At 53.0% G+C, this 24,349-nt stretch overlaps 1 protein-coding gene across 1 annotated transcript in view; it reads right to left on the bottom strand.

Moving 5' to 3' along the window:
* Positions 1-655: 655 nt before the first annotated feature.
* GALNT6 (polypeptide N-acetylgalactosaminyltransferase 6) overlaps positions 656-24,349 on the bottom strand; it is a 40,463-nt gene continuing 16,769 nt past the window's right edge. The window contains exons 3-11 of the mRNA XM_075901679.2: positions 22,182-22,354; positions 16,422-16,571; positions 15,934-16,168; positions 9,661-9,778; positions 8,767-8,967; positions 6,928-7,059; positions 3,540-3,641; positions 2,803-2,955; positions 656-1,532 (exon numbers count right to left, since the gene is read on the bottom strand). Of these exons, the coding sequence (XP_075757794.2) occupies positions 1,419-1,532; positions 2,803-2,955; positions 3,540-3,641; positions 6,928-7,059; positions 8,767-8,967; positions 9,661-9,778; positions 15,934-16,168; positions 16,422-16,571; positions 22,182-22,354 (1,378 nt within the window). The 3' untranslated portion in view covers positions 656-1,418. The remainder of the gene's footprint in view (positions 1,533-2,802; positions 2,956-3,539; positions 3,642-6,927; positions 7,060-8,766; positions 8,968-9,660; positions 9,779-15,933; positions 16,169-16,421; positions 16,572-22,181; positions 22,355-24,349) is intronic.

Genomic DNA, 24,349 nt, shown 5'->3' on the forward strand with positions numbered 1-24,349 from the left:
GACACTAGTGGCACAGTGGAAAACGGGAGGCAGAGGATGTGGGGGCGTGGATAGATCCTCCCACACAGAGGAAAATGAGAGTAAAGATGCAACAGGGGGTTTTCAGTCATTAAAGAACTTCCTCCCCCATTCCCATTCTGGAGACTAGGAGCTGCCTTGCTTTGCATTGCTGTCTCTTGTCAAAACCATCGCCGGGGGCTACGCCCGTCCTCATTTACACCGTCCATGGACGGGGAAGGCCCCCCTGGCTGCACGTTTTTAGAACGTGCCGAAACCCCAAGCCTGAAACGGAAGCAGCCCGCCCAGCATAAAAGCGGCCTTGCAGCGTTCCCGCGACCAGCCCACGCTCTCAGCGATAGACGCTCGTATCGCCTCATGGCGCTCGGGCCGTGAAAAACCCGGGAGCGAGCCGGAGCTCAGGATCCGTGTTTCGGATGCACCGATCCAAAGTGATTTTAGAAAAGCCACCCCTCCCCCCACACCCTGCATGCGATTCCGCAATTTTCATTCCAACCACTGCTATGATCTCGCAGGCTTGTGTAGTACACAACTGGCAAGCACACACCTCTCCCCCCCATCAGCTGTTCCCTTGCCAAGCTCAGCAGCACCATCCGCTGGACACTTCCCACTGTGGGTCAAGGAAACGATAACGCCTCTCTCCTTTGGGACTGCATAGCAAGTCCTTTTTATTGGCAGCCACTGGCATTACCTCCTTCCTCGTGCTGGCAAGCACTCCGGAGGTGTCATGCTGTGCAGCAGGCCGGGATCTCACACAGCAGAGCACCCCGGTGTCAGGTTTTAAATGCACACTCCGATCGCCTCCTAAACCGTAAGGGGAAAAAAACCTCGTTTAATGCCCAGTGCGTGCCAGAAAGCAGGGATCTGTGCTCCTGAACGGGATGCTGCAACGCCGCCTCACCACATCCCAACCTGCCTTGGCACGCACGACCACCAGGAAACGAAAGGGCATGGAATAGTCTCTTTGGCATAAGGCATATTCAAAGGCCAGCTGGCATCCTAAGTACTGTGTCAGTTTCATCCCTGCCATTCTGCGGGGTCATGGTCCAAATTTCCTGGCTCAGGAAGCGGTAGTCCATGCGATTATTGGTGTGGTTGGCCCCGTGTTCTCTATCTTTGGGTAAGTTACAGTGCAACACTCCCATAGGCGGCAAACAAGGAGCTTGGCTTGTCTCTTAGAAAAAGTGATAAACAAATCTCCGTGTATTACACCATCTGATCTCAAAGGCACAGAATAAAATGAAAGGCAACTGTGAAGTGCAGCATGTTGAAGATGTTCACGTCTTTTAAATAAGAGGAGAGTATTAGCTTCTGTTTTCCTGAGTGCAGTCTGGAATCGAGGTCTCAGTGAGATGGGCTGATACTTCTTGGTTCCACCGGTTTTGTCTGCGCTATATTGTTTAAGTAAAGAACCACTGCTGATAAGAATCCGAAGGGTTACAGGAAGTCATAGATGGATGCTCATCTCTTGCCGACAAACACATGTCAGAGGCCACATTTTTAATCAGACGATCCTAAAACACAAATAGAGATGCCAAGGTCACATCCTCCACCAAGCTTAAAGTGCTTTGCAGAGAAGGGGAAACTGAGGCACGGGGCAGTGATGGGACTTGTCTCAGGTTACCCAGCTAACCTGTGGCAGAGCCAGGAATAAAGTCCAGGTTGCCTCAGTAGATTTGGGCCAGATTTTTCAGGCAAGCCTGTTTTTGGGAGAGAGAGAGAGATAGCAAGAGAGTGAGCAAGCGGGTGTGCGTGTGTGAGAGAGAGAGAGAGAGAGAGAGAGGGGGGTATGTGTGTGCGAGCAAGAGGGGTGCGTGTGTGTGTGAGAAAGAGCGAGAGAGGGGTGCGTGCGTGTGTGTGAGTGAGAGGGGGTGTGTATGTGTGAGAGGAGTGTGTGCAAGCGAGAGAGGGGTGTGAGAGGTGAGAGAGCGAGAGAGGTGTGTGTGTGAGGTGAGAGAGGGGTGCATGTGTGTGTGAGAGTGAGGGGTGCGTGTGTGTATGTGAGAGAGAGAGAGGGGTGCATGTGTGTGTGAGAGTGAGGGGTGCGTGTGTGAGGTGAGAGGTGTGTGTGTGTATGTGTGAGAGAGAGAGAGGGGTGCGTGTGAGTGAGAGCGAGAGAGGGGTGCGTGTGTGTGAGAGAGAGAGAGGGGTGCATGTGTGAGGTGAGAGAGAGGTGTGCGTGTGTGTGTGTGTATGTGAGAGAGAGAGAGAGAGAGAGAGGGGGGTGTGTGTGTGTGTGCGTGAGTGAGAGCGAGAGAGGGGTGCGTGTGTGTGAGTGAGAGCGAGTGAGGGGTGCGTGTGTGTGAGAGTGAGAGAGAGAGAGGGGTGCGTGTGTGTGTGAGAGCGAGAGGGGTGCGTGTGTGTGTGAGAGCGAGAGGGGTGCGCGCGTGTGTGTGTGTGTGTGTGTGTGTGTGTGTGTGTGTGTGTGTGTACACACACATGTATAAAAAGGCAAATGAAACATTTCACAAATTTGCGTCAGTTTCTGCTGATTTGTTTACATCGGGCGGCGGGGGGCGGGAAGGGAAATTTGAAAAATCAAGGTTTCGATTGGGGTTTCCAGAACGAAAGCTTTGCCTTGCCCCATGCAAACTTCAAAACGCCCTTCAGCTTTAAGAAGTTCCAACAGCTCCACATTCAAACAAACGGCAGGTTTGCTGCAACCCAACATTCATCCCTGCGCCTGAGCCCCCGTGGTCCCGGGAGGAACCCGCCCCGTTGGACAGCCCAGCCCAGGACCCCCGGCCACAGGCTGTTTCCGGGGACACCGTGTTCTTTACTCACGTGGGTGAGTGCCCATTCCTCGTTTCCGGGCACGTGCGAGTTTTTCCCTACAAAGCGACAGTCTCCCAGCTCCACCGGCCCGAAGCCGGCTCGGAGGCAGAGCTGCTTGCCAATGTTGTGACGCAGGTCCTTCTGGGACGTGTACTCGAAGTACTGGGAGCCAAAGAGCAGACGCGGCGATTAGGGGCTGCTGACCCCCACCCCGAAGGGCCACCCATGCTGCCAGAGAGCAGCCTGCCAGCCCCACTGATGAAGGCAGCCCCAGAATCCCTCAAGGCGCCAAGGGAATTCACGTGTGCGCCCGGGGATCAGCACGCACACCCCGCTGCTGGGTCGCACAAGTCTGGAGCACTTAAGTGAACCCCGATTTCAGATGGGTGGGCAAGATAGGAGACAGGGGGAGCAAGCCCCAGGCTTGCTTCCCAGCTGCCTCGCCCAGGAGGAGTGGGGTAAGCCCTGGCGCACCGGACCAATGTTCCCCTCCAGGTTTTCCATCCATGTGCAGAATAAATTTTATTTGGTGCACCCAGGCATGTGCAGATGTGCACCACCAATAGAAACACATGCTGCAGGAGGCTGGGGGCGTGCTGCTAATCAGCCGAGTGGCAATTGAATCTTGCCTGGGCGGCTGCCCACACCCCCAACTTACAGGGAACATTGCTCCGGACCCTTTCCCCAGCTCCGGGAGGGTGGGATGGGGTGAGAGCCGCCGGGACACATTCACACCAGAGGCCTACCTGATTGCCTCCCATCCCGTGGCACGGGTACATGATCAGCGGCTTCCCTCCATGATTATTCTCCCCGACATCCAAGCAGTTCTTGGACCCTTCGTTCTTAATCTGAAAGCAAAGAACAAAACATGCGGCACGGGTCTGAGCGGCTTTCGTAGGGGCTCGGTCTCAGACCCCACCCAATCCTAGGTGCATGGCCACACGCCCACGGAAAACACAGCCCAGCAAAGCCTACTAGAGCCAGTCCGGATCCCTAGTCGCTGGCAGCAATGTTCCCTCTAAGTGTTTCCATTTGTGTGTGGAATAAATTTTGTTACATGCGCCAAGGCATGTGCAGATGTGCACCAGCAATAGAAACATGCTGGTGGCTGCAATCAGCTATGGGCACGCCGCTAATGAGCTGGGTGCCGCTTGAATCTCTCCTGGGCAGCCACCCAAGCGCCCAGCTTACAGGGAACGCCGGCTGGCGGGTTATTTTTTACAAACCAGACCTTGGTTGTGATTTTTTCTGTGGGCCTGAGCGCTGACCCATTTCTGTTTTCAGCAAAGGTTCATTTCAGTCCTAGGGTATTCGGGCTGAAATTGTCAAAGCCACTGGACTACATACCAGCTGGGGAGGGCTCAGAGTTATTGCAATAAATTCTTAACCCCCCTGCGCCCGGTGGACTGGCTGATGGGTTTCTCCCACATGCTCGAAGTCTCACTGATCGCTGGTTGGGGTCAGGAAGGAATTTCACCCCCCCCCGGCCAGGTCAGTTTGGCTCAGACCTTGTTTTCCCTCCTTTTTCATTTGCAATGCGGGGCCTGCGTCATTTCCTGGTTTGAACTAGAGTCTCTGGGACCTGAAGTCTTTAAATCGTGATTCCAGGCCGTCAGTAACTCAGCCAGCGGTTACGGGTCTGTTGCAGGAGTAGGTGGATCAGGTTTTATGGCAGGGGTGGGGAACCTCAGGCTCGGGGGCCGGATGTGGCCCTCAGGGCTCCTCCCAGAATTTGGGAGCCCGCAGCTGGTACGCCAGCCCCACCGCTACCCCAACACGGAGCTAGAGCGCACAAAATCTCCTAGGCAGGGCCCCCAGGCTTGGTGCGGGAGGGGAATGTGTGGAGCAGCTTTCTCCTTCTCAATCCGGGGCCACGTCAGTGACGGGTTTTTTGGGGGTTTCTCACGTGTGTGGCCCCCGACGGATTTTTCTGTGGGTCAGCGGCCCCCCCACCCAAAAAAGGTTCCCCGCTCCTGTTTTACAGCCTGTCATTTGCAGGTGGTCAGGCAAGGGCGGCATAATGGTTTCTTCCGGCCTCAGCGTCTATGATTCTATAATTGCAGCAACCGAGTCATATTCAAACGAGGATGCATGGGACAGCCGAACGGCCTCAAGAGGCCTTTAGCCAGGCGCTAACTCTCCAGGCACGGCCGTTATTTTGGGGCATTTCTGCGGGAATCCTGCCGAGAACGCCACCAACGGAGAACTGCCCAGAGCAGGTGGCAGGTAACCCGTGCAGGGACAGCCAGCCGTCCACAGCCTTCCAGGCCGCCAGCCCTGCAAGGGAGGTGGTGGAATCCCTCTCTGGAGATATTTAAGAACAGGTTGGATAGACATCTGTCAGGGATGGTGTAGACGGAGCTTGGTCCTGCCTTGAGGGCGGGGGCTGGACTTGATGACTCTTGAGGTCCCTTCCAGTCCTATTATTCTATGATTCTATGAATACATCTGCCTGACTGACTTCTGGTTGCACCTGTATTCAGGAATGCAATCCAGGGAGGGGGTGGGGCTGGGTGGGGTCCGCTGGGATTCTGTGTGGAGTCAGCAAATAATTCCTCACGTGGTTTTGGCATATTTATGAATGAGAGCAGTGGTTCCCCACCTTGTCGAGCATTCAGACCCCTTTTTAGTCTATTAAAATTTCACAGATTGCCCCATCCTGGGGGGAAAAAAAGAGAGAAAAGAAAAAAGAAAAAAGAAAAAAGAAAAAAACAAAAACAAAAACAAAGAGAAAAAAGTAAAGATCGGGCCCACCGTGATGGGCCCAATCCCTTTTAAACTTTCCGCTGACCCCTGCAGTACCACTGTAGACCACCAGGGGTCCACAGACCACAGGCTGGGAACCACGAACAGGACGACTGAGCTGGCCTTGCTCCGGTTCTTAACTCAGCTAACGTATTCGTCTTCTTTTCAATCAGTGCCCTTGGGATGGGGCTGGGGTTGAGGGATTCAGGCTGTCCTGGGGGGGAGAGGCCAACTCCAACCCTCTCTCCCTGCAGTGGCGCGGGGCCACGTGAGAATGTGGAGGTCCCAGCTCGTCCCGTGCCGGAGCCGTTCTTGAGCAGACGGACAGACTCTCCCGAACATACAGCAGAGCGCGAGCTGCGTCAGAGACCCGGAGGCGGCCGCCCTCGCTGTGCAAAAGCAGCGTCCTTTGGCACAAGCTCAGCCGCACGAGCTGACTTCCCAGGACAAACCCAGAGCGTGTCTCTTCCTCGAGGCCGTTCCACGGGAACTGCAGCCAGCGGGAGTGTGGAGCTAGTGCTGAGGGCGGGGCGCGAAGTCCTGTGCACTCTCCACCTAGGAGCTGGGCCACTTCTGGGGCGCAGCGCAGTCTGCGGTGCCAGGACAGGCAGGGAGCTGCCTTAGACCCGCCGCTGCTCACCTGATCCCCCTGCAGCCTGACACTGCACAGCCCAGCCCTGCGTGCTCCCCCTAGTTGGAAGACCCCTGCCTTCAACAAACGAGAATGGGATGGGGGAGAGGGACAAGGAGGAGGAGCGCTCAGCTGAAGAGTTTTCCTAAGTCGGACACAGTGGCTCAGGAAGACCGGGCATCAGGGGAAGGTTTTCAATAATGGCCACACCACGCATGTGGGGTGTGAGTTCCCCGCTCGCGGACACAGGTCACGCAGTGCACACCTGAAGCTAGTGTGTGTCTCACAGAACCAGCAGTCCCAAAGTCATTTCTACTGCCGATCTTTCAGGAGAACTTCCAGCACTGGGCAGGGGGACAGGCAGAATTGCCAGCCTGGGAGGGGGGCGGGTCCATGCTCCTGGAAGAGGCAGGGCTAGGGGCAGCCCGCCCTCAGCTCCGCCTGGACCACGCCCCATGTCTCCACCGCTAGGACGTGGCGCCCCCTGGAGCACGTGGCCAAGAGCCCCACGCCCTTCTGAATCACGGGGCTTCCGCGTCTCAATTTCTCACCCTCAACCTTTGTCTTAGCCATTTAGATTGTAAGCTCTTTGGGGCAGGGACTGCCCTGTCAGGGGGCTGCTCCGTTCCGTGGCACCCTGATTTCAGAGGGAGCCCCTGCACCCTACGAACTGGCGCGCCTCCCTCCGCTTACTTCTAGAGAAGGAAGGGAGTTGATCAAAAAGAAACAGGACAACACAGACGCGCTCCCGCACTTACTGCGCCATAGAAGGTTGGGGTCAAGTCTGGGATGAAGATCTCTGGATAGATGGTTTGCAGGTACCAGGTGAAGTTTTTACAGTGCAGTTGCTCCTTCAGTTTGAGCCGGTCTGTAACGTCGCCGTAAGTTTTCTGTCACAATCAGGCAAGAAAATTAAACTCACCTCAATAGGGCAGCGAGAGAATCCAAAACCCCCAGCCTTTCCCTTTGATAGGTTTGCCTTAAAAAGCATCACAGAGAGGGAGCTTCCATTGGTAATTCAACTGCTAACTTAGGAGATCTAATTGCCACACGCCTCCCCGTCAGGATGCAAAACGGCACTAAGGAGCCGTTTCCTAGGACGCTTGTGACTGGAAATAGGGAGACAGCAAATCTGTGAGAGTTTGAAGCCCTCCCCGCCCCCCATCCTGAATACGGCCGTCTGCATATTTGTGAACTAAAAAACCTGAACGTTCAGGCTGGGTCACACACGTTGGTTTCTTCTCAAAGCTTTGGTTTTTAAAACCTAATTAGAAATTGACACTGACGAGGTTTGGAACCAGAACACCTTAAAAAAAGTGCTTAGAGGCTGTCCAAACGAAACACTGATCATTTTGCAGCTTTTCAGTGAGGGTTTTTTTTTTTTTAAATGCACTCCAGAGATTCGCCCCCCACCTACCCGGTGCGCAAACCATTTCAACAACTCGGCATTTTTGGCTGAAAATTTCTCTGAACGGTTCCAATCAGAAAGCTCGTCGCAGACAAGGCATTTTGGAGCCATGCTCATTTTGGGTCAATAGCAGAGCCAAAAAGGCAGGTGGGGGGAGAGGAAGACTCCGGTGGCCTTTAGATGAACATGTGACTAAGTCAGAAGCGATGGTAAAGCCGCTCCTACCAATAAGTCAGCTCTACCCCCCAGCTCTGCTGTTGATCCGGATACCATGTTGGTTGGCCCCTAACCTTGCATGGAGTGCAGCTGACTTCTGTGGAGTGCTGCCCAGCCAGAAGGGACATCCATGGGGCGCTCTCCATAGAGCCAGCCCCTTAAGATGCCCTACAAGAAGCCCAGTGCTGCTAGGAAGGAACAGTCCACTAGAGAAACGCATCGAAGATGCTTTGATGACTTGTGAAATTATAAGGCCACTAAAACTTAGGAAAAACGACTTTCCTAGGAGGGTGGAGAAGCGCTGGGCTGGGTTCCCTAGGGAGGTGGTGGAATCTCCATCCCTAGGGGTTTTTAAGTCCCGGCTTGACAAAGCCCTGGCTGGGTTGATTGAGTTGGGTTGGTCCTGCCTTCGGCAGGGGGCTGGACTCGATGACTCCTGAGGTCTCTTCTAGCCCTGGGATTCTATGGAAGGGACCACGAGAGGTCAACAAGTCCAGTCCCGTCCTCACAGCATCATCTAGACGTGTTTCTCAACCTTTTTTTTGCTCATGGCCCCCTTCTGAGCCTCATTTACCTCTGTGGCCCCCCTTCGTAGCCGCTGTTAGTTGGAAAAAAAGGTACATAATTTACCTAATGTTCCGCTTTTCCCTGTGGTCCCCCAAGAGGTAGGACGTGGCCTCTGGGGAACCATATGGCCCACGGTTGAGAACCACTGATCTAGACCATCTCTGACAGGTGTCTGTCCATCCTGCTCTTAAATATCTCCAGGGATAGAGATTCTACAACCCCCCTGGGCAATTTATTCCAGTGTTTGACCCCCCTGACAGGCAGGAAGTTTTTCCTAATGTCCAGCTGGACCTCCCTTGCTGCAATTTAAGCCCATTGCTTTTTGTCCCATCCTTAGAGGCCCAAGTGAATCATTTTTCTCCTTCCAAGTATTTCAGGCAATATTTGCTGGACCCCGGTTCGGTACCTCTCTGGCCATCTTTGCAGCCTGCTGGTTTCTCCTGTAGAAGATTTCCTTATAGTCGTCCATCCAGACCTCCGCCAGGCGCACTTGGTTCCGGGAGATGACCTGCGTTCCTTTTGGGAAGGTGTGGGGACTTTTGGAGCGGAACACGTGCCCAACCACGGAGCAGGGGATAATCTCTAGCTGACCGCCACACTGCCAAACCTACACCAAGGGGAAAGAGCCCATCACCTCTGGATTCCGAAGGGAGTTTTAGTAACACAAACCCTGACACAATGAAAGGGAAAGAAAGAACGTTTCCGTGGACAAAGCATTTCCCCGCGTAAGTCGAAGCACAGACCTGGACGGGGCTGAGATCTGGCATAACGCGCTTTGAGCTTCCTTAATTATTTGTATGGCGGCAGAACTTCGGCGCTCCATTCACGGACCCTGTCCTGAGAGGTGCCCTACGAACAGAGCTCTGTCTTTCTAATCCCAGGCACGGACAACAAAAGCTCCATTTGCAAAGGGGCTGGGCCGTCCTCTCTGGAGCTGGGACACCCCGGCGTTTCTGGAATTCAGGCCCAGAATTAAGGATTTCCTTGGCCACCGTGATGAGGCCTTACACTCATCAGAACGGCACCTTTCCGCAATGCGGTAACTTTAGTGTGCTACATCGGATCAAGTCCAGAATTCCAGGAACCCTTCTAGGCACCGGTGGGCAGAATCTTATTGATTTTTTGCGCAGAGGGAAGATCAGAAAACTGGAAGGGGAAGGGGGGAAATGAAGCTCACGCAAAGCAGGGAGAAAGTGGTTTTCAGGGGGGTACTCTTGGAATACGATGGGCCTACGGAAGCAAGTTTTAATTCTGCTAAAAGCTAAAGGTTTTCCCCTCTCCCCCTTTACTTGGCTCTTACCCTAAAGGACATTTCCACATTCTCCCCACCCCAGATCTCCATTTGGTCGTCATAGGAACCGATGTGTTCGAAGTAGGACTTGGAGATGGCGAAGAGGCCACCAGCAAACGTGGGAGACCTGAGGGGAGACAGAAGCAGAGTTGAGCGCGCACTTAATGCTCCACAGATCTTTCCGTAGCCCCCCCCGGCCAACCCTGAGCGACAAGGATGTGCGGGAGGCGGCAGGACGGGACCAGAACCCAGGCTCTCCAAAGACAAACGCAGCAGCTCTGCTTGGGTTCCGGCAGCGTTGGGGCACCGTGGCAAAGCTCTGACCACGCCCCATGGTTCGGGCGATTAGTGTTTGCCTCAGACTCGCTGTGACCCCCCCCCCCCCCTGCACAGCCACCCAACCTTTACTAGAGGCCCACGTCATGGCCTGCAGAGTCTCTCTCATCACAGGTTTGTCCACGGCCCGGGGGGGGGTAAACCCTGAGCAGTCCTGGTCTCCCCCTCGGGGCAGAGTCTGCAGCAGCATGGGGAGGGTCAGTGGGAACCCCAGCTCCTCCAGGTTCCGGCCCAGAGGGAGCAACAACCGACAGGGATGGTTCCACTCCCCGTCTGGCAGCCACTTCCCCCACCCATCCCTCCCAGGACCTTTCCCCTTGAGTAGCCTGCCCTGCTCCTCCGTGGCACTCCGCCTCACTCGCAGTCCTCAGCTCTCGCTCAGTCCCCGGGCTCCTCCCCTGCTCCCAATTAACGGCAGAGGAGCCTTTTTAACCCCTCTCAGCTGGTTCTCCATTGACCCCAGGTGCTCTGATTAGCCCCGCCCAACGGACTCCAGAAACCTCCCAAATATCCGCAGGTGCTTCTGTTGATTCTAGAAGGTTCCTTCTGGCTCTGGGTTAGAACCACAGAACACTAGAACGGGAAGGGACCTCGAGAGGTTATAGAGTCCAGCCCCCTGCCCTCACAGCAGGACCCAGCACTGTCCAGAATCACCCCTGAGAGATGTCTATCTATACCTGCTCTTAAATATCTCCAGAGACGGAACCGGTCTTAGGGACGAGCCGCAACCGCAGTTCGGCCCGACTTCCCTGGCTTTTTTTGTTTTGTTTTTGCTCGACAAATTTTCCCCCGTGGTTTTTTGGTTTTGTCCGGTATTTTTTTGGAAACCATCTGGCAACCCTACAGGCGAGCCGGGCGGTCGCCTGGGGCCGCCAATTGGTTAGGACCAGCCCCACCCATGTGACTTTGATTTCGTTATTTCCGGAGTTATTACATCGATTTTTAAAAAAACAGCGTGTAATCCTGCAGCACCTTAGAGACGAGCAAGAAATGCAGATGGCATCGTGAGCTTTCGTGGCAGCGATTTTAGTTACTTGGAAATAGCGTCGTTGCGTGGACACGCCTAAGAGCTGTCAAGGGAGCAGCTGGTGGGGGTGGGACTCGGGTTGATGTGATTCGGGAAGAGGAGCAGTCTAGAGCGTCATTGCTGTCTCGTCTGCCATCGCAGGAAGGCAAGCCAGCTCCTCTGCACTTCTCCTTGCTCCCTTTCTAATCAGTTCAAACTGAGCTTTACAACGAACCGAAACGGCCTTTTACAAAACCTACTGATCTGCAGCGTCCTCGCCAGGAGGAGCCAGCGGAGTTCAGAGGCAGCCGCAAGCCAAGTTACCGGCCCTCGGAAAAAAGGGACCTTTATCGGGACACAAACTTCTCCCGCCTGACCTTTCCGCACCGCGGAGCCCGGCCGGTTTTGTCTGGCTCTCGCAGAAAGGGCCGAGGGCCGGCATCGAATGTCCTCGCTTGGGAATTCAAGGTGACTCTGTGTCTGCCGGGGCAGAGACGGGGGACTGTCGTCTACCGTTCCTCGTGCCAACCTGGCAACAAGCTGGCAGGGTTTGAAAGAGGCAAAACAAGCTCTTCTCTGTGGAGCTGCAGAGCAAGGCACATCAGTGTCACAGGGACGTTACCCAACACAAAGACAAACCCAATCTTCGGAACTTATCTGGCCCCGTCACTGGAGCATTAAACCGTGCGGCCCTTGGGGGCTGCCTCCTTTTACCGAGGGGGAACGGACGCAGAGGACCGACTGAATCATAGAATACTAGGACTGGAAGGGACCTCGAGAGTCATCGAGTCCAGTCCTCTGCCCCCATGGCAGGACCAAATACTGTCTAGACCATCCCTGATAGACATTTATCTACCCTACTCTTAAATATCTCCTCAGATGGGGATTCCACAAACTCCCTGGGCAATTTATTCCGGTGTTTAACTACCCTGGCAGTCAGGAACTTTTTCCTAATGTCCAACCTAAACCTCCCTGGCTGCAGTTTAAGCCCCTTGCTTCTTGTTCTATCCTCAGAGGCCAAGATGAACAAGTTTTTTCCCTCTTCCTCATGACACCCTTTTAGATAGCTGAACAGAGCTCTCATGTCCCCCCTCAGTCTTCTCTTTTCTAAACTAAACAAACCCAATTCTTTCAGCCTTCCCTCATAGCTCATGTTCTCTAGACCTTTCATCAGTCTCGTTGCTCTTCTCTGGACCCTCTCCAATTTCTCCACGTCTTTCTTGAAATGCAGTGCCCAGAACGGGACACAATACTCCAACTGAGGCCTAACCAGCGCAGGGTAGAGTGGAAGAATGACTTCTCGGGTCTTGCTCACAACACACCTGTTCATGCAGCCCAGAATCATGTTTGCTTTTTTTGCAACAGCATCATATTCAGCTTGTGGTCCACTATAACCCCTAGATGCCTTTCTGCCGTACTCCTTCCTAGACAGGAGGAGAGGTTTGTCGGGATGTGATGCTCGCCGTGAACGGGCCTCATGCTGGCAAAACCGTGCTTCGAGCAGGACTGCGGATTCCAGCCCCGGTGTACAAAATCGAGTTGGAAGAGCGCCGCGGCGCTGGCAGTGGTACGCCAGTCACAAACTAAATATCGGCGAATTGAATACAGGTGGTCCCCAAGTTACAAACGCATCGACTTACGACTGATCGACCTTATGACCAACCTCCCATTAAGAGCATTGCAGCCAGTCCCCGAGTTACGAAGGCGCGAGCCGTGCTTACGAACGGTGCGGTCACATTTAAATGACTGGAGTCCGACTTACGACCAAGTGGTTGGGATGTAACTCGTTCGTAAGCTGGGGACTATCTGTAGTTGAATAACCTCATGAATTCTTAGTGGTTAGTCCGCTATTCGATAGTCCCCAGGGGGTGGGGCCGGCAGCCAGTGCCCCACTCCTGAGAACCCCCTGCCACTCTGCGCGGGGTGCCAGGTGGGAGCTGGTCTGTGAGGGTAGCCAGTCAAAAACCAGCTCCCCTCACGGACCAGTTGCCTGTTGCCCTGGACTGCTGCCTCCTGTCCGGGGAGCGGGGAGGGAAATGTGTATAGCCTACAGCATTAAACGATAAGCTTTTGCTTATTGGATAATCGACTACACTATTACATCCCTATTGCAAACTGCACTGCCTCATGAGCTGGATGCCAACAGCGGCCAATGCCAGGTGCCCCCCAGAGGGAGTGAACAGAACAGGGAATCACCAAAATGATCCTTCTTCTGTCATCCATTTCCAGACAAACAGAGGCTCAGGACAGCATCCTTACCCATCCTGGCTAATAGCTATTGATGGACCTAACCTCCATGAATTTATCCAGCTCCTTTTTGAAGCTGTTAAAGTCCTGGCCTTCACATCCTCTGGCAAGGAGTTCCACAGGTTGACTCTGCACTACATAAAGAAAAACTTCCTTTTGTTTGAAACCTGCTACCAATTCATTTCCTTTGGTGACCCCTAGTTCTTATGTTATGGGAACAAGTAAATAACTTTTCCTTATTCATTTTCTCCACACCAGTTGTGATTTTATAGACCTCCATCACATCCCCCCCGCCCTCATCTCCTCTTTTCGAAGCAGAAAAATCTCAGTCTTTTTAATCTGTCTTCATAGGGCAGCCGTTCCAAATGCCTCATCATTTTTGTTGCCCTTTTCTGAAGCTTTTCCAATGCCAAGAGATCTTTCTTGAGATGCAGCACCCACATCTGTACGCCATGTTCCAGATGTGGGCCTCCCATGGATTTATCCCCTTTGGAATGATTCCTAACATTCTCTTTGCTTTTTTTGATAGCTGGTGGCACAGGGAGTGAATGTTTCAGGTGACATGGAGGGAGAGGGGTGCCTGGTGGGAAGGAAGCCTCTTCCCAGGTTTGACTAAGAGGGAGCCGTTACGAACTTAACTTCTACAAATGAAAGGCGCTTTTAATCACCGCAGGCTCCAGACGAGCCTTGCTTTCTGGCAGAGTCTCTCATTAAGAGCCGAATGACTGTGTCCTTTCATCTTTGGCCTTATCTCAAAAGCCCTGTCATCCGAACGCACCGTCTGTCCCTGGGTGGGGGGATGGAAGCGGCTCGGTCTATCTTCCGTTGGCTGTTTGCACGGAAAAAGTATGAGAGATGGATAGGAACTGCTGCCCCTCACCAAACACAGTGCTTGTGGCAATGCTGCGAGTTGGCGACACTCGTGGCTGTGGCCAGTGCGATGGTATTGGTTCATTTCCAATTAAACTGACTATGCTAGAAGCAGCATGGCCTAATGGCTAGGGCACAGGACTAGGAAACTTGGGTTCAAATCCTTGCTCTGCCACTGACTCCTTGTGCGACCTTGGGCAAGCCACTTCGGCCGTGTCTACCTTAGGAATGTGATTTTTAACTGGTGGGGGCTGAGGCAGCCCCTGTCGGCCATAGGCCCGGTCGCCCCACAGGCAGGGGCTGCTCCAGCCGGGATGCGGAAGCCGCCCCTACCTGCAGGGTGCCCAGTCAGTGCTGAAGGGCTGCCTGCAATTCTAGGTGGGGGGGGAGAGCCCAGCATTGGGGGGGCCTGACTGGAGTGACACCCTCCCCCCCCCCACACACACTTGCCTGCCTCCCCTTTAATCAGTTAAGCAACGTGTTTCACCAGTTAACCGATTAAATGGGATTTTACATCCCTAGCGTACACTAGAGCAGGTTTGCCAGTCAACGTGAATCGCTTAGGTCCACAGAGAGCTATTACTGGACCCAGTGATACAACCGTTCTCCTGTGGATGCTGCTATACTGGTATAAAAAGTGCTAATATACCAGAAGAGCTTGTTCCTATATGGGTAAGGGAACAAGCCAAACTGGAATGAAGAACTTTGATATCAAACTGGGGTTGTACCAGTATTCTCCCAAGCCTAGTTATTTGATATTTTTTAAAAAAGAGTTTCTATGAATCATATGGATGTTTACTGTTAAGCACTTTTCCTAATTGTGAGACATTACAGGGGCTGGGATCATGCAAGGAAGCGTCACAATTTAACGAGAGGAGATGCTGAGATTCATAAAGGTAAAGCTTTATCCAGTAAAACCAACACAAAAGGTCACACTCACGTCAGAACCACGCCCCAAATACCCTTCCAGTCAACTCCAACGAGTTCTCCGCAGCATTTCTCTCACTTCACCTAAGTTTCAGTCATTATTGACAGAAGTCTGTTTCCTCGCTGTGTGTACGTATCGTGAACTGGATGTTTACTGACAAAAACGTAACCCTTCCATGCCTCGGGATAAGTATAACTGATAAAACAAAAACCAGTGTCCTGACTGGACAGGCATATCTGTGTTTAGTCTGGCGCGGAGAAGAAATCCTTGCAACTTGCTGGGTAAAAAAAGCCTCACACAGAGGCTAGTGTTTAGTAACGACGCCCTTCGCCTGCCCAGTAGGACCAAACATTCCTTTCCAGCAGTGCGTTTTGGGGTACGATAGCACGTACCCACAAATAAAAATGGTGCTATCGTTAGGGATGAAAAATCCTGGTTAATCGGTTAACGGGTTAAATATTGGGTTAACCTAGCGTTTAACCGGTTAACCGAATAAGCAGGACCCAGGCGAGGGACTGTTCCAGCCTGGATGAAGCTCCCACATGGGGGATGGGGCTGGCTCTGCCAGTTCCTGGCCCTCACCGGAGCAGCTCCTCCCTGCGGGGTACTCGGGCTGTACCCGTTTCAGGCGATGCTTACCGGTTAACCTTTCACATCCCTAGTTACCATGACACCTGGAAGCACCAGTCATGGCGAGAACCCCGTTGTGCTAGGTGCTGTACAAACAGAACAAAAGATCAGTCCCTGCCCCAAGGAACTTACAGTCTAAGACAAGAGACAGGAAACGGCTGCCGACAGACATGGGGAGTACCCGGAACCAGGGACAACGCTAGCCAATAGACGCCGCGGTCTCAGAAGACAGCAATGCCGTAGACACATTCCCCCCGGCACTTACTTGATGGGGTATGTCTCGTCTTTTCTTCTTTGCTTCTCCTTGGCCGGTATGGCCTCCCAGCCGAAGGTCAAACTCCAGTCAAAGTTACCCCGGCTGTGCTGTTTCCCGTATTGGATGGGCTTGGAAAACTCAAAGGTATTCAGGTCGATGGTGGTGATGTCCGGACTCACCACGGCAGTGGGCTCCTCGGCGATCCGGGATAAGAGAGGCTCCAGCCAGCCATGGAAACACTCGCCTGAAAACACAGCATGAAAAAGGAGGGATTTTGACTCTACTCGTTAGACTGCAAGTCCCGATGGCCCCGGATTCAAAGGGGCGAAGCACACACAGGGCTAAGTGTTGACCTAGCTCTCGGCACAACGGACCCCATTTCTGCTCTGCGTGGCTCTGAGGGCTGGCGGGACGGCGCAAAGGTGACAGGGACGGATCATTTGTCACAACCGGGGTTCCAAAGCGGAGGCCAGGCCGAAGGGCCCAGCTTTACTTACAGTGAGCGTCCAGGAAAGTCAGCACTTCTCCAGTGGCGACGCTGGCGCCCAGCAGCCGCGCCGTTATTAACCCTTTCCTCTCCTGCTGCCGTACCACTCGCACGATCTGCAGCTGCTTCACGTAGAGGTCCAGCTGGTCTTTTAAGTGGTCTGAAAGGGAGAGAGGGTATCGCAGGCCCCGTCAGCGCGGCAGGTCTGACCTCAGAAGGCCACTTTGCAAAGGCCAAAGCGCAGCTCCCACTTTACAGAGAAAGAATTGAAACCAGACTCCTATCCACTAGGCAACACTACCTCTCCAGGGAAGGAGGACTGCCTATCCTCAAGGTATCCCCCCTTCACCTCTTCCCTGAGCTCCTTTTGCCCAGGGCAAAGCAATTAGCTCTGCTGATGATCCGGAAGCATCAAAGAAAACCTCAATGATTTCCTGAGGTCTCTTCCAACCCCGATTCAAAGTTCTAAACCCACAGAACACACCGTGGAGTTGATACACTTGCACGGAACACAAATGGAAGCTCTGAACACCCCAAAATGTGTTAATTGCCCGGGCCGATCCTAGGTCTGATCCTCACAGAACACGCTAAATCCAGGACCATTTTCCAGCAATTCTAAAAATGAGAGTTTGTCACCCTCTTTCCCCCAGCCCTGTGAGGAAAAAAAAATCACCCAATATTTTCTAGAGCCAAGGATTCAAAACAAACTTCCTTGACTTTCTTCCAGCTCCTGGCCCACTAAGGCTAAGTCTAGACCAGTGTTTATTTAAAAAAAAAAAAAAAGGTTGAGAAAGTACCCTTTTTCAAAAAAAAAAAAAAAAAAAAAAAAAGTACCCCCCCCCTTTTTTTAAAATTATAAGTACCCCCAGAACCTACAGTTTTCAGACACAACATTTTTTTCTACCATTGCAACACATGTGTTTAAACAACTTAATCGTAGCCGGGCGAGTGATGACATTGAGTGTAAAAAGTACAAAAATAATAAAGCGCAGGAAAACTTAAAACAAAAATTCAGTTTTCGCCAAATTTCAGTTGTGTTGACGTACTCCCCAGACTTCTCTCGAGTACCCAAGGGTACTCATACTACTGCTTGAGAAACACTGGTCTAGACTACGGGGCTTTATTGGAAAAAGCTTTTTCCGATTGCTTTTCCGGAAGAGGCTTTTCCACCGTTTGGCCCAGTCTAAATGAGACCAAATGGCAGAAAAGTCTCCTCTTTCGGCAGAGCCCTTATCCCTCATGGAATAAGATATACAGGACTCCCCAAAAGGGCACATTTGTTCTTCCACTTGTTTCCGCGGAAGAACAAACGTGCTCTCTGAACGCAGTGGGGTTTTTCTGGGATACCTCTGGTATCCCAGACAACCACCATAGTATAGATGTAGCCCAAGAGTCAGGTCTAGCTTGAGACAAAACATGGAAAAAGAATAAAAGATGCCTCCCACCAAAAAAAACCAACCCCCCCCCAAAAAACCACACTTTTAAAATTTATTCAAGTGAAAGTGGGCCTTGGTGTGGAATGCACCCTACCCCCTGAACAAAGGGGCTCTTCCTGAAGCTGAAATCTCTCCTGCTTTCTCTCCCATCAAAGGGTGTGTCCAGACTAGAGGGTTTTTTTCAAAAGAAGTGGCCTTTTTTCAAAAAAAAACTTCCCCTGCATCTCGACTGATGTCTCATTCTTTCGAAAAATCGAAAGAACGTGGCAGTTTTTTTGACCGTGGAAAACCTCGTTTTACAAGGAAAAACGCCTTTTCTCGGAAGTGCTCTTTTGAAAAAAGGCGCTATGTAATGCAAACTGTGCTTTTTCAAAAGAGAGCATCCAGACTGCCTGCAGCCTGTCATACACTTATTCTTCCAGCACCTGTCAGGCAGGGCAGTGCTGGTATCCCCATTTTACAGATAGAAACAGAGGCAAAGGAACTTGCCCAAGGTCATACAGGCAGCCTGTGGCAGAGAAAGAATTGAACGCAGACATCCGCGAGTTCCAGCTAATGGCCGGACCATAGTTCTGGGTTTCTGCAGCATGAATACAAAGCCTTAGAGCCCATCACAAGCAGGGAAGGATGCTCTTGCGGCACCTCCGAAGTCTGAACCTGGCCCCCCGGCTCTTGTGAGCGGCAACACAGCTGCTGCCTGGCTCAATAGGAAGTGGTGAGCGGAGGCCGAGTTTGCCACTTCTGTAAATGTCAGAGAAAGGCAGCTGCGAAGCGGCACTCAGGTTTCCTGGTTACGCCCGAGCCCACGGCCCCAGCACCTGGGTTGCAGCAGGAAACTGTGGCAGAGCGGATACGTGCCAGCTACGTTAGCAGGCGTGTTTGCAAAGCCCGTTGGCCTGCTGAGGGTTCTGTCCCTGGCTTTTGTGGCCGGCTGGGAGAGTCACTGTCCAGCTCTGCTCTTTGGTTTCTCCTCCCACCCTCACTCTCTGTACCGCACCTAGCACCGTGGGGGCCGTCTTTTCAGTAGAAGCTACTTGGTGCTCCGCTGCCATCAACAACAGTTGCTGCTCGAATGCAGGAAGCTCATCCATCTGGGAAAAGCCATCAGTCACAGAAGTAGGGTGATGCATTTAGAAGGGGAAAACCCCACGTAATACTACTTGGTGCTGAAAGAAAAACTAACTCCGTCCTATCAACCTCCTTACCCCCAGCAGAACCCCCCCACCCTCCGAACAAGAGCTACAGGCAAACAACTGGACAGCACTGGAATTCCACACAAGACTTTATATTTCAGGGGACAAAGTCTTTCAACCGACTGGGCACGTGCAGATATTGAGCCGATTAATCTAATAAAGTGACCCGGGAGCTTTATAACTAAGTGCTAAAGGGAAGTGTCAAATGCCAGGTCATACTTCAGGGAGATACTAGTTTTTCACCCATTCAAGAACGTAGAAGGATCGCTGGAGCCTCGGAACATCGTCTCTGGCTGCGCAGGGGGCAGGCATCAGCTGGCTGCATTGCGGGTTACAGCAAGGACCATTGTTGCCACACAGACGAACACTTCCCCGCAGAATGTAGCAACAGAAGAGCACCCCGTGTTGTAACATTTAAACTTGTTCTGAGAACTGAGGCCAGGTTATACCAGACCCCGTCGGCGTAAGGTACGTCCCTCCAGCTACGTAGAATCCATCACTGGAGTTGGCTCACCTGAAGCGGAGCTTGGCGGCATCCCCACAGTGGAGTACTGGACACCAGCGGGGGTGCCCGCGGAGTTTGATTTAGTGCATCTTCACTAGACGCGCTAAATCAAACTCCGGAAGATTGAGCGTGGCATTCTCCCATTTAGCATAGATAAGACCCAAGTGGGAAGCACTACACAAGACACACGCCATCCTCTCGCTAAACCTCTTTACCAGCCTGTGTGCTGGTGGACACGCAGTCAATAATGTTGACAGGACACTGGATAGAGTGCAAGGCCTAGGCTACACGACTGTGGGCCGTTGATCTAAGTTACGCAACTCCAGCTACGTGAATAATCTACCTGACGTTGCCGTACTTAGATCATCCTTCCTGCGGTACATAGACACCTAATGCTCTTCTGTCCACTCCACCTACTTCTCGATCTGGTGAAGTACTGAAGTCGATGGCAGAGCGCTCGCTAATTGATTTATCACATCTATCCCAGACATGAGAAATCTACTCCTAGTGGATTGATTGCTGCCTGTCGATGTAGCAAAGCCATGCCCTAGTTAGGCCCTACTGATCTGCGGGCGTGACCATGGGCGAGTCCTTTCCTGCCTCAATTTCCCCTCCCACCTTGTGTTTTATGCCTTTAGGTGATATGACAGATGGCAGCGTGGCGCTCTCCGTGCCCACAGCAGCGAACAGGGGCTGTCTAGCTGCGGCTTTGCTATTATTGGTTTGCAAAGCAGATCAATTCAAGCTCTCTTGGGTATAGTTATACATGCGACAATCACATCCCTCCTTGGACGGCAGTGTGGACACACCTGGGACCTCTACACAGCATTTTGCAGTTTGGTGCTTGTAGGTCCCACCATCATACAAACACAAATAAAATAAAGCCATGCCACAGATTGAAGACAACAATTCGCACAATGTAAATTTCACCTCCTCTCTAGGCCCACCTGGTGCTCGTATAAACACAGATCCCAAAATAAGGGATCTATTTGGTGCTCGAAAAGGAGTTTCAGACCCAACTGGGTTTTACCCAGACAGTCCTAGTTTTGACTTGTGTCTAGTTTTCAGGGGTCTGGTTATTAACCGGAAAGTCAAGTCAAAAGGGGGACCTGGCAGAGTCTGTACTGAGTGGACATCAGAAGTCTAGTTACCGTGGGGCAGCAGAGGGTGCTGGATCATTAATTCATATCAGCTCCTGTTCAGCCTCGACCACTTCCTACCTGCAGCCGCTCCTGTCCCAGGCCCAGAGTAAAGGGAGCCCAGCTGGGAGTCGGGAAGGGCGGATTAAGTGACAGGGACAGGGCCTCTAGGGTAAGTAAAAAGGTGGCAGCCCTAGCTTCCACGCTGACGAGGCAGCATACGGAGGTCTGTGCACGACAGGCCACGTGGCTGCCCATTCCTATGCAGCCAGTGGAAGATATTTGCTTATCCCCACCCCCAACCCCGGGTCCAAGCCTGGTCTCCTGACATCTAGCTCTGGGCAGACCGGACGCTGAGCCGCGTGGTTCCGTTTGCCGTGGGTGCCACTAACAGATTGAAAGTGGCAGTTTGCAGTGCAAGCAGGGCATCGCCACGGAGGGAAAGCAGAACGCGCGCGGTTTATAGGACGTGGGCGGGGCTGCCAGCCTGCACAGTTCTGTGCAAAGGTCGGATTAAGAAAAACCACGCGGATGATTCTGTGCAAGGGCAACCCAGGAGAAGAACCAAGCAATCCGCCACGACCAAGGGGATCGTCTGAACGTGACCAACCCCTTGGAATTGTGCCTCCCTGGCCCGTGGAAATGGAAAGTGGCACGTGGCCCAAAGTAAGGCCCGATGAGGACTGCGAGGCCAAAAATGTGACCGTCCCTCCCTAACTGCCCCTGCACAATCGCAGGTAGGAACCTGCGGACAGGCCTCTGCTAGTAGGGTTGCCAGGTGTCCGGTATTCAACCGGACAGTTCGGTATTCGTGTCCCCTGTCTGGTTAAAAAAACAAAACAAAAAACAAAACAAACAAACAGAAAATACTGGACATGTAAAACGTCCGGTATTTGCTATTTCCCTTGGACGGAAGCCCAGTGGGGACAATTTTCCCCTGCCACGTCTGGCTAGGGCAGGGGAGTGAAGTGCTGGGCCATTTAAAGGCACAGTGTTTTTGTTTTTTTTGTTTTTTTGGCTCAACAACTTTGGTCTCCTTCCCTCCCTTTTTTCCCCCTCAACAGAATTTGTTCCCCAGTGGGGTTTTTTTTTGGGAGGGCGGGGGAGGGGGAGAGAAGGTGAGATGTTCTGTATTTTTGGTTAAACCATCTGGCAACCCTATCCACTAGGCAGGGGATTGATGCGGCAGCGATCGATCCACCGGCCATCGATTTATCACATCTGCGTAGACACGATTAAACGATCTCTGAGCACTCGCGCCCGTCGATGCCGGCGCACCACCAGGACGAGAAGAGTAGCCGGCGTCGACAGGAGAGTGGCCTCTGCCGACCTTGCTGCGTGCAAAACGCCGCGGTAAGGGCACTGACTTCAGCGACGTCGAGATCGGCGGGGCGGGGGGGGGGGGGCGCGGAGAGAAGGAGGCGCCGGGATTAGGGTAGACGAGACTCAGAACTTGAAGGTGCTACCCCGCCCCCCCAGCACCAAAGCCCCACTCACCATCCGTGCTGGCATCGTCCACCAGAATGACCTCCTTCAGCAAGACGGCCGGGGAGGAGTGCAGGACGCTGTACACCGTGCGGAGCAAGGTGGACCAGGCCTCGTTATGAAAGACGATGATGACGCTGGTGGTGGGCAGGGGCGGGCAGCGCTTGAACTTTTGGTCAATGCACCTACGAGAGAAGCGGAGGCGAGTGAGCGAGGGCGCCGGTCACGCACGGTTGCCCTCTAGACCCTCAACCTAAGCGTGGCATTTGCTGCGGCCGACAAGCAGGCGTGAACTTTTAGCCTGCCTGGTTAGATCCAGAGGTCCCAGACTGCCAAGTAAATTTCCCTGTCCTGCAAAGATTCAAGGTCTTGGGGTGTGTGTGTGTGTTGTTTTTTTTTAATTATCCTGCTGCATCAAGAGAAGAGACACCCCCCTTTTGGTAAGTTTCTCCAAAGAAGAGACGAGAGGTCACCTGGGAGATGGAAGAACCCAGTTTCGAACCCTGCTCCAGGCAAAGCAGGGACCCACCTCCCCCTCAGATACAAGCCCCGGATTCAGAGCAGGGATTTGAAGCTGGGCTCCCTCATCCCATCTGGGTGCCTTTCCAACACCATGGCCAAGTGGGGAACCGTTAGTGACACATACGGCTGTTTGGGTCAAACACAGAGTTGCTTTCCCTTCTCCGCCTCCTTTGCTCTCAACGTAGGCTCTGCTCTATAGCCCATTCCCAATCTCGCTCCTCCAGCGGGAAAGGGTTACAAGCCCCCTTACCAGGGTTCCCTCCAATTTTTTTCCTATATGTGTGCAGAATAAATTTTGTTCTGTGCACCGAGGCATGTGTGGATGTGCACCACCAGTAGAAACTAGGGATGTAAAATCCTGTCTAAACAGTACGTTTAACCAGTTCACTGATTAAAGGGGAGTGGGAGGGATTGGTCCTGGCCGGGCTGGAGTTCCCCGCCCCCCTATGGGGCTAGGGCAGCTCTCCACCCAGAGTGGGTTACTCCAGCCCAGGCCAGTTAATCATTCACATCCCTAGTAGAAACATATGCTTCGGGTGCTTAGTTAATCAGCTGGGTGGCATTTGAATCTCCGCCTGCAGGGAACCCTGCCCCCTACAATCACGGTTAGGTGAGTGGATACGTTTAAACCAGGTTCCTACAGCACAGAGACCACCAAACTGCAACTCCTGCGGCCGAGCTTTGTCCAGCCTTGATCTCTTTTAGACTCCTCCGCTACTGCAGCATCTGAGTCTTTCAGTCGATGCAGCCTTCCAAAAATCTCACTGTCCAGATAGGAAGAGGTGCGCAGGTACTAAGGGACTTGACCAAGGTCACACAGGAAGCCTCCGACAAAGCAGGGAGATGAACCCCGCTCTCCTCAGTTTCCCCACCAGACCGCCCTCTCTCTCTCACATGGCTCGTGCTTCCGGGTGCCTCAACAGGACCCTATTCAAGTACCGATTCCGGCATCCCAAAGTTCCTAGACATCTGAAAGTCTTTCCTGGTTCAGTTCATATAATGCCTATGGAAATCGGATGCGCAATTACGTTTCCGCAGTCGGCTACAATACTGCTTTTGGAAGAAGAAAGCTGGGAGCTCCCAGCTACGGCCCGTTCAGATTTCCCTCTGACCTGCTTCTGATCTTCATGCGAGGGTGCCAAAACGAGTCACGAACTACGCCGGGACGAGCGCGAAAAAGAGTAATTCCTTTTCTTTGGACTCGGCTGCCTGCGAGCCCCGCTTGGAGTGTCCGGAGGGCCCCTTCCTAGCGGAGCCAATTTCTGCAGCGCGGGCGCGCTCTCGTTTCAATGGGTTTAGGCCTTTCCGGTTGGCCGAGCAACATCCCTGCACTCCCCCCCGCTCCCAGGACTTCGCCGCCTACCATTGTCACAGCCACACCTGCCAAGCACGGATAATAGCCGGACAGGATACGCGGTCTGCAAGCCGAGGCTGGGTTTCTCACCCAGTGTTCCAAGCCGTTTGCTTGGTGGCCTCTCCTAACCTCCCTCCCGGCAAGGGGGCAGGCCGAAAGCTCAGAAAACCCGGTTTGAGACCACGGGGAAGGTCAAGCCAAGACTCATGTCTGACTCCGCCAGCCCTGGCAGGAAGGCAGGGGGCTGTTCCACTCTGCTAAGAAAGAAAAATGGGAGCAGGCAGAGCGGGCTAGAAGTAAAGGG

Source organism: Pelodiscus sinensis, chromosome 31 (genome assembly GCF_052426305.1).
Source record: "Pelodiscus sinensis isolate ZL-2025 chromosome 31, ASM5242630v1, whole genome shotgun sequence".
Lineage (NCBI taxonomy): Eukaryota > Metazoa > Chordata > Testudines > Trionychidae > Pelodiscus > Pelodiscus sinensis.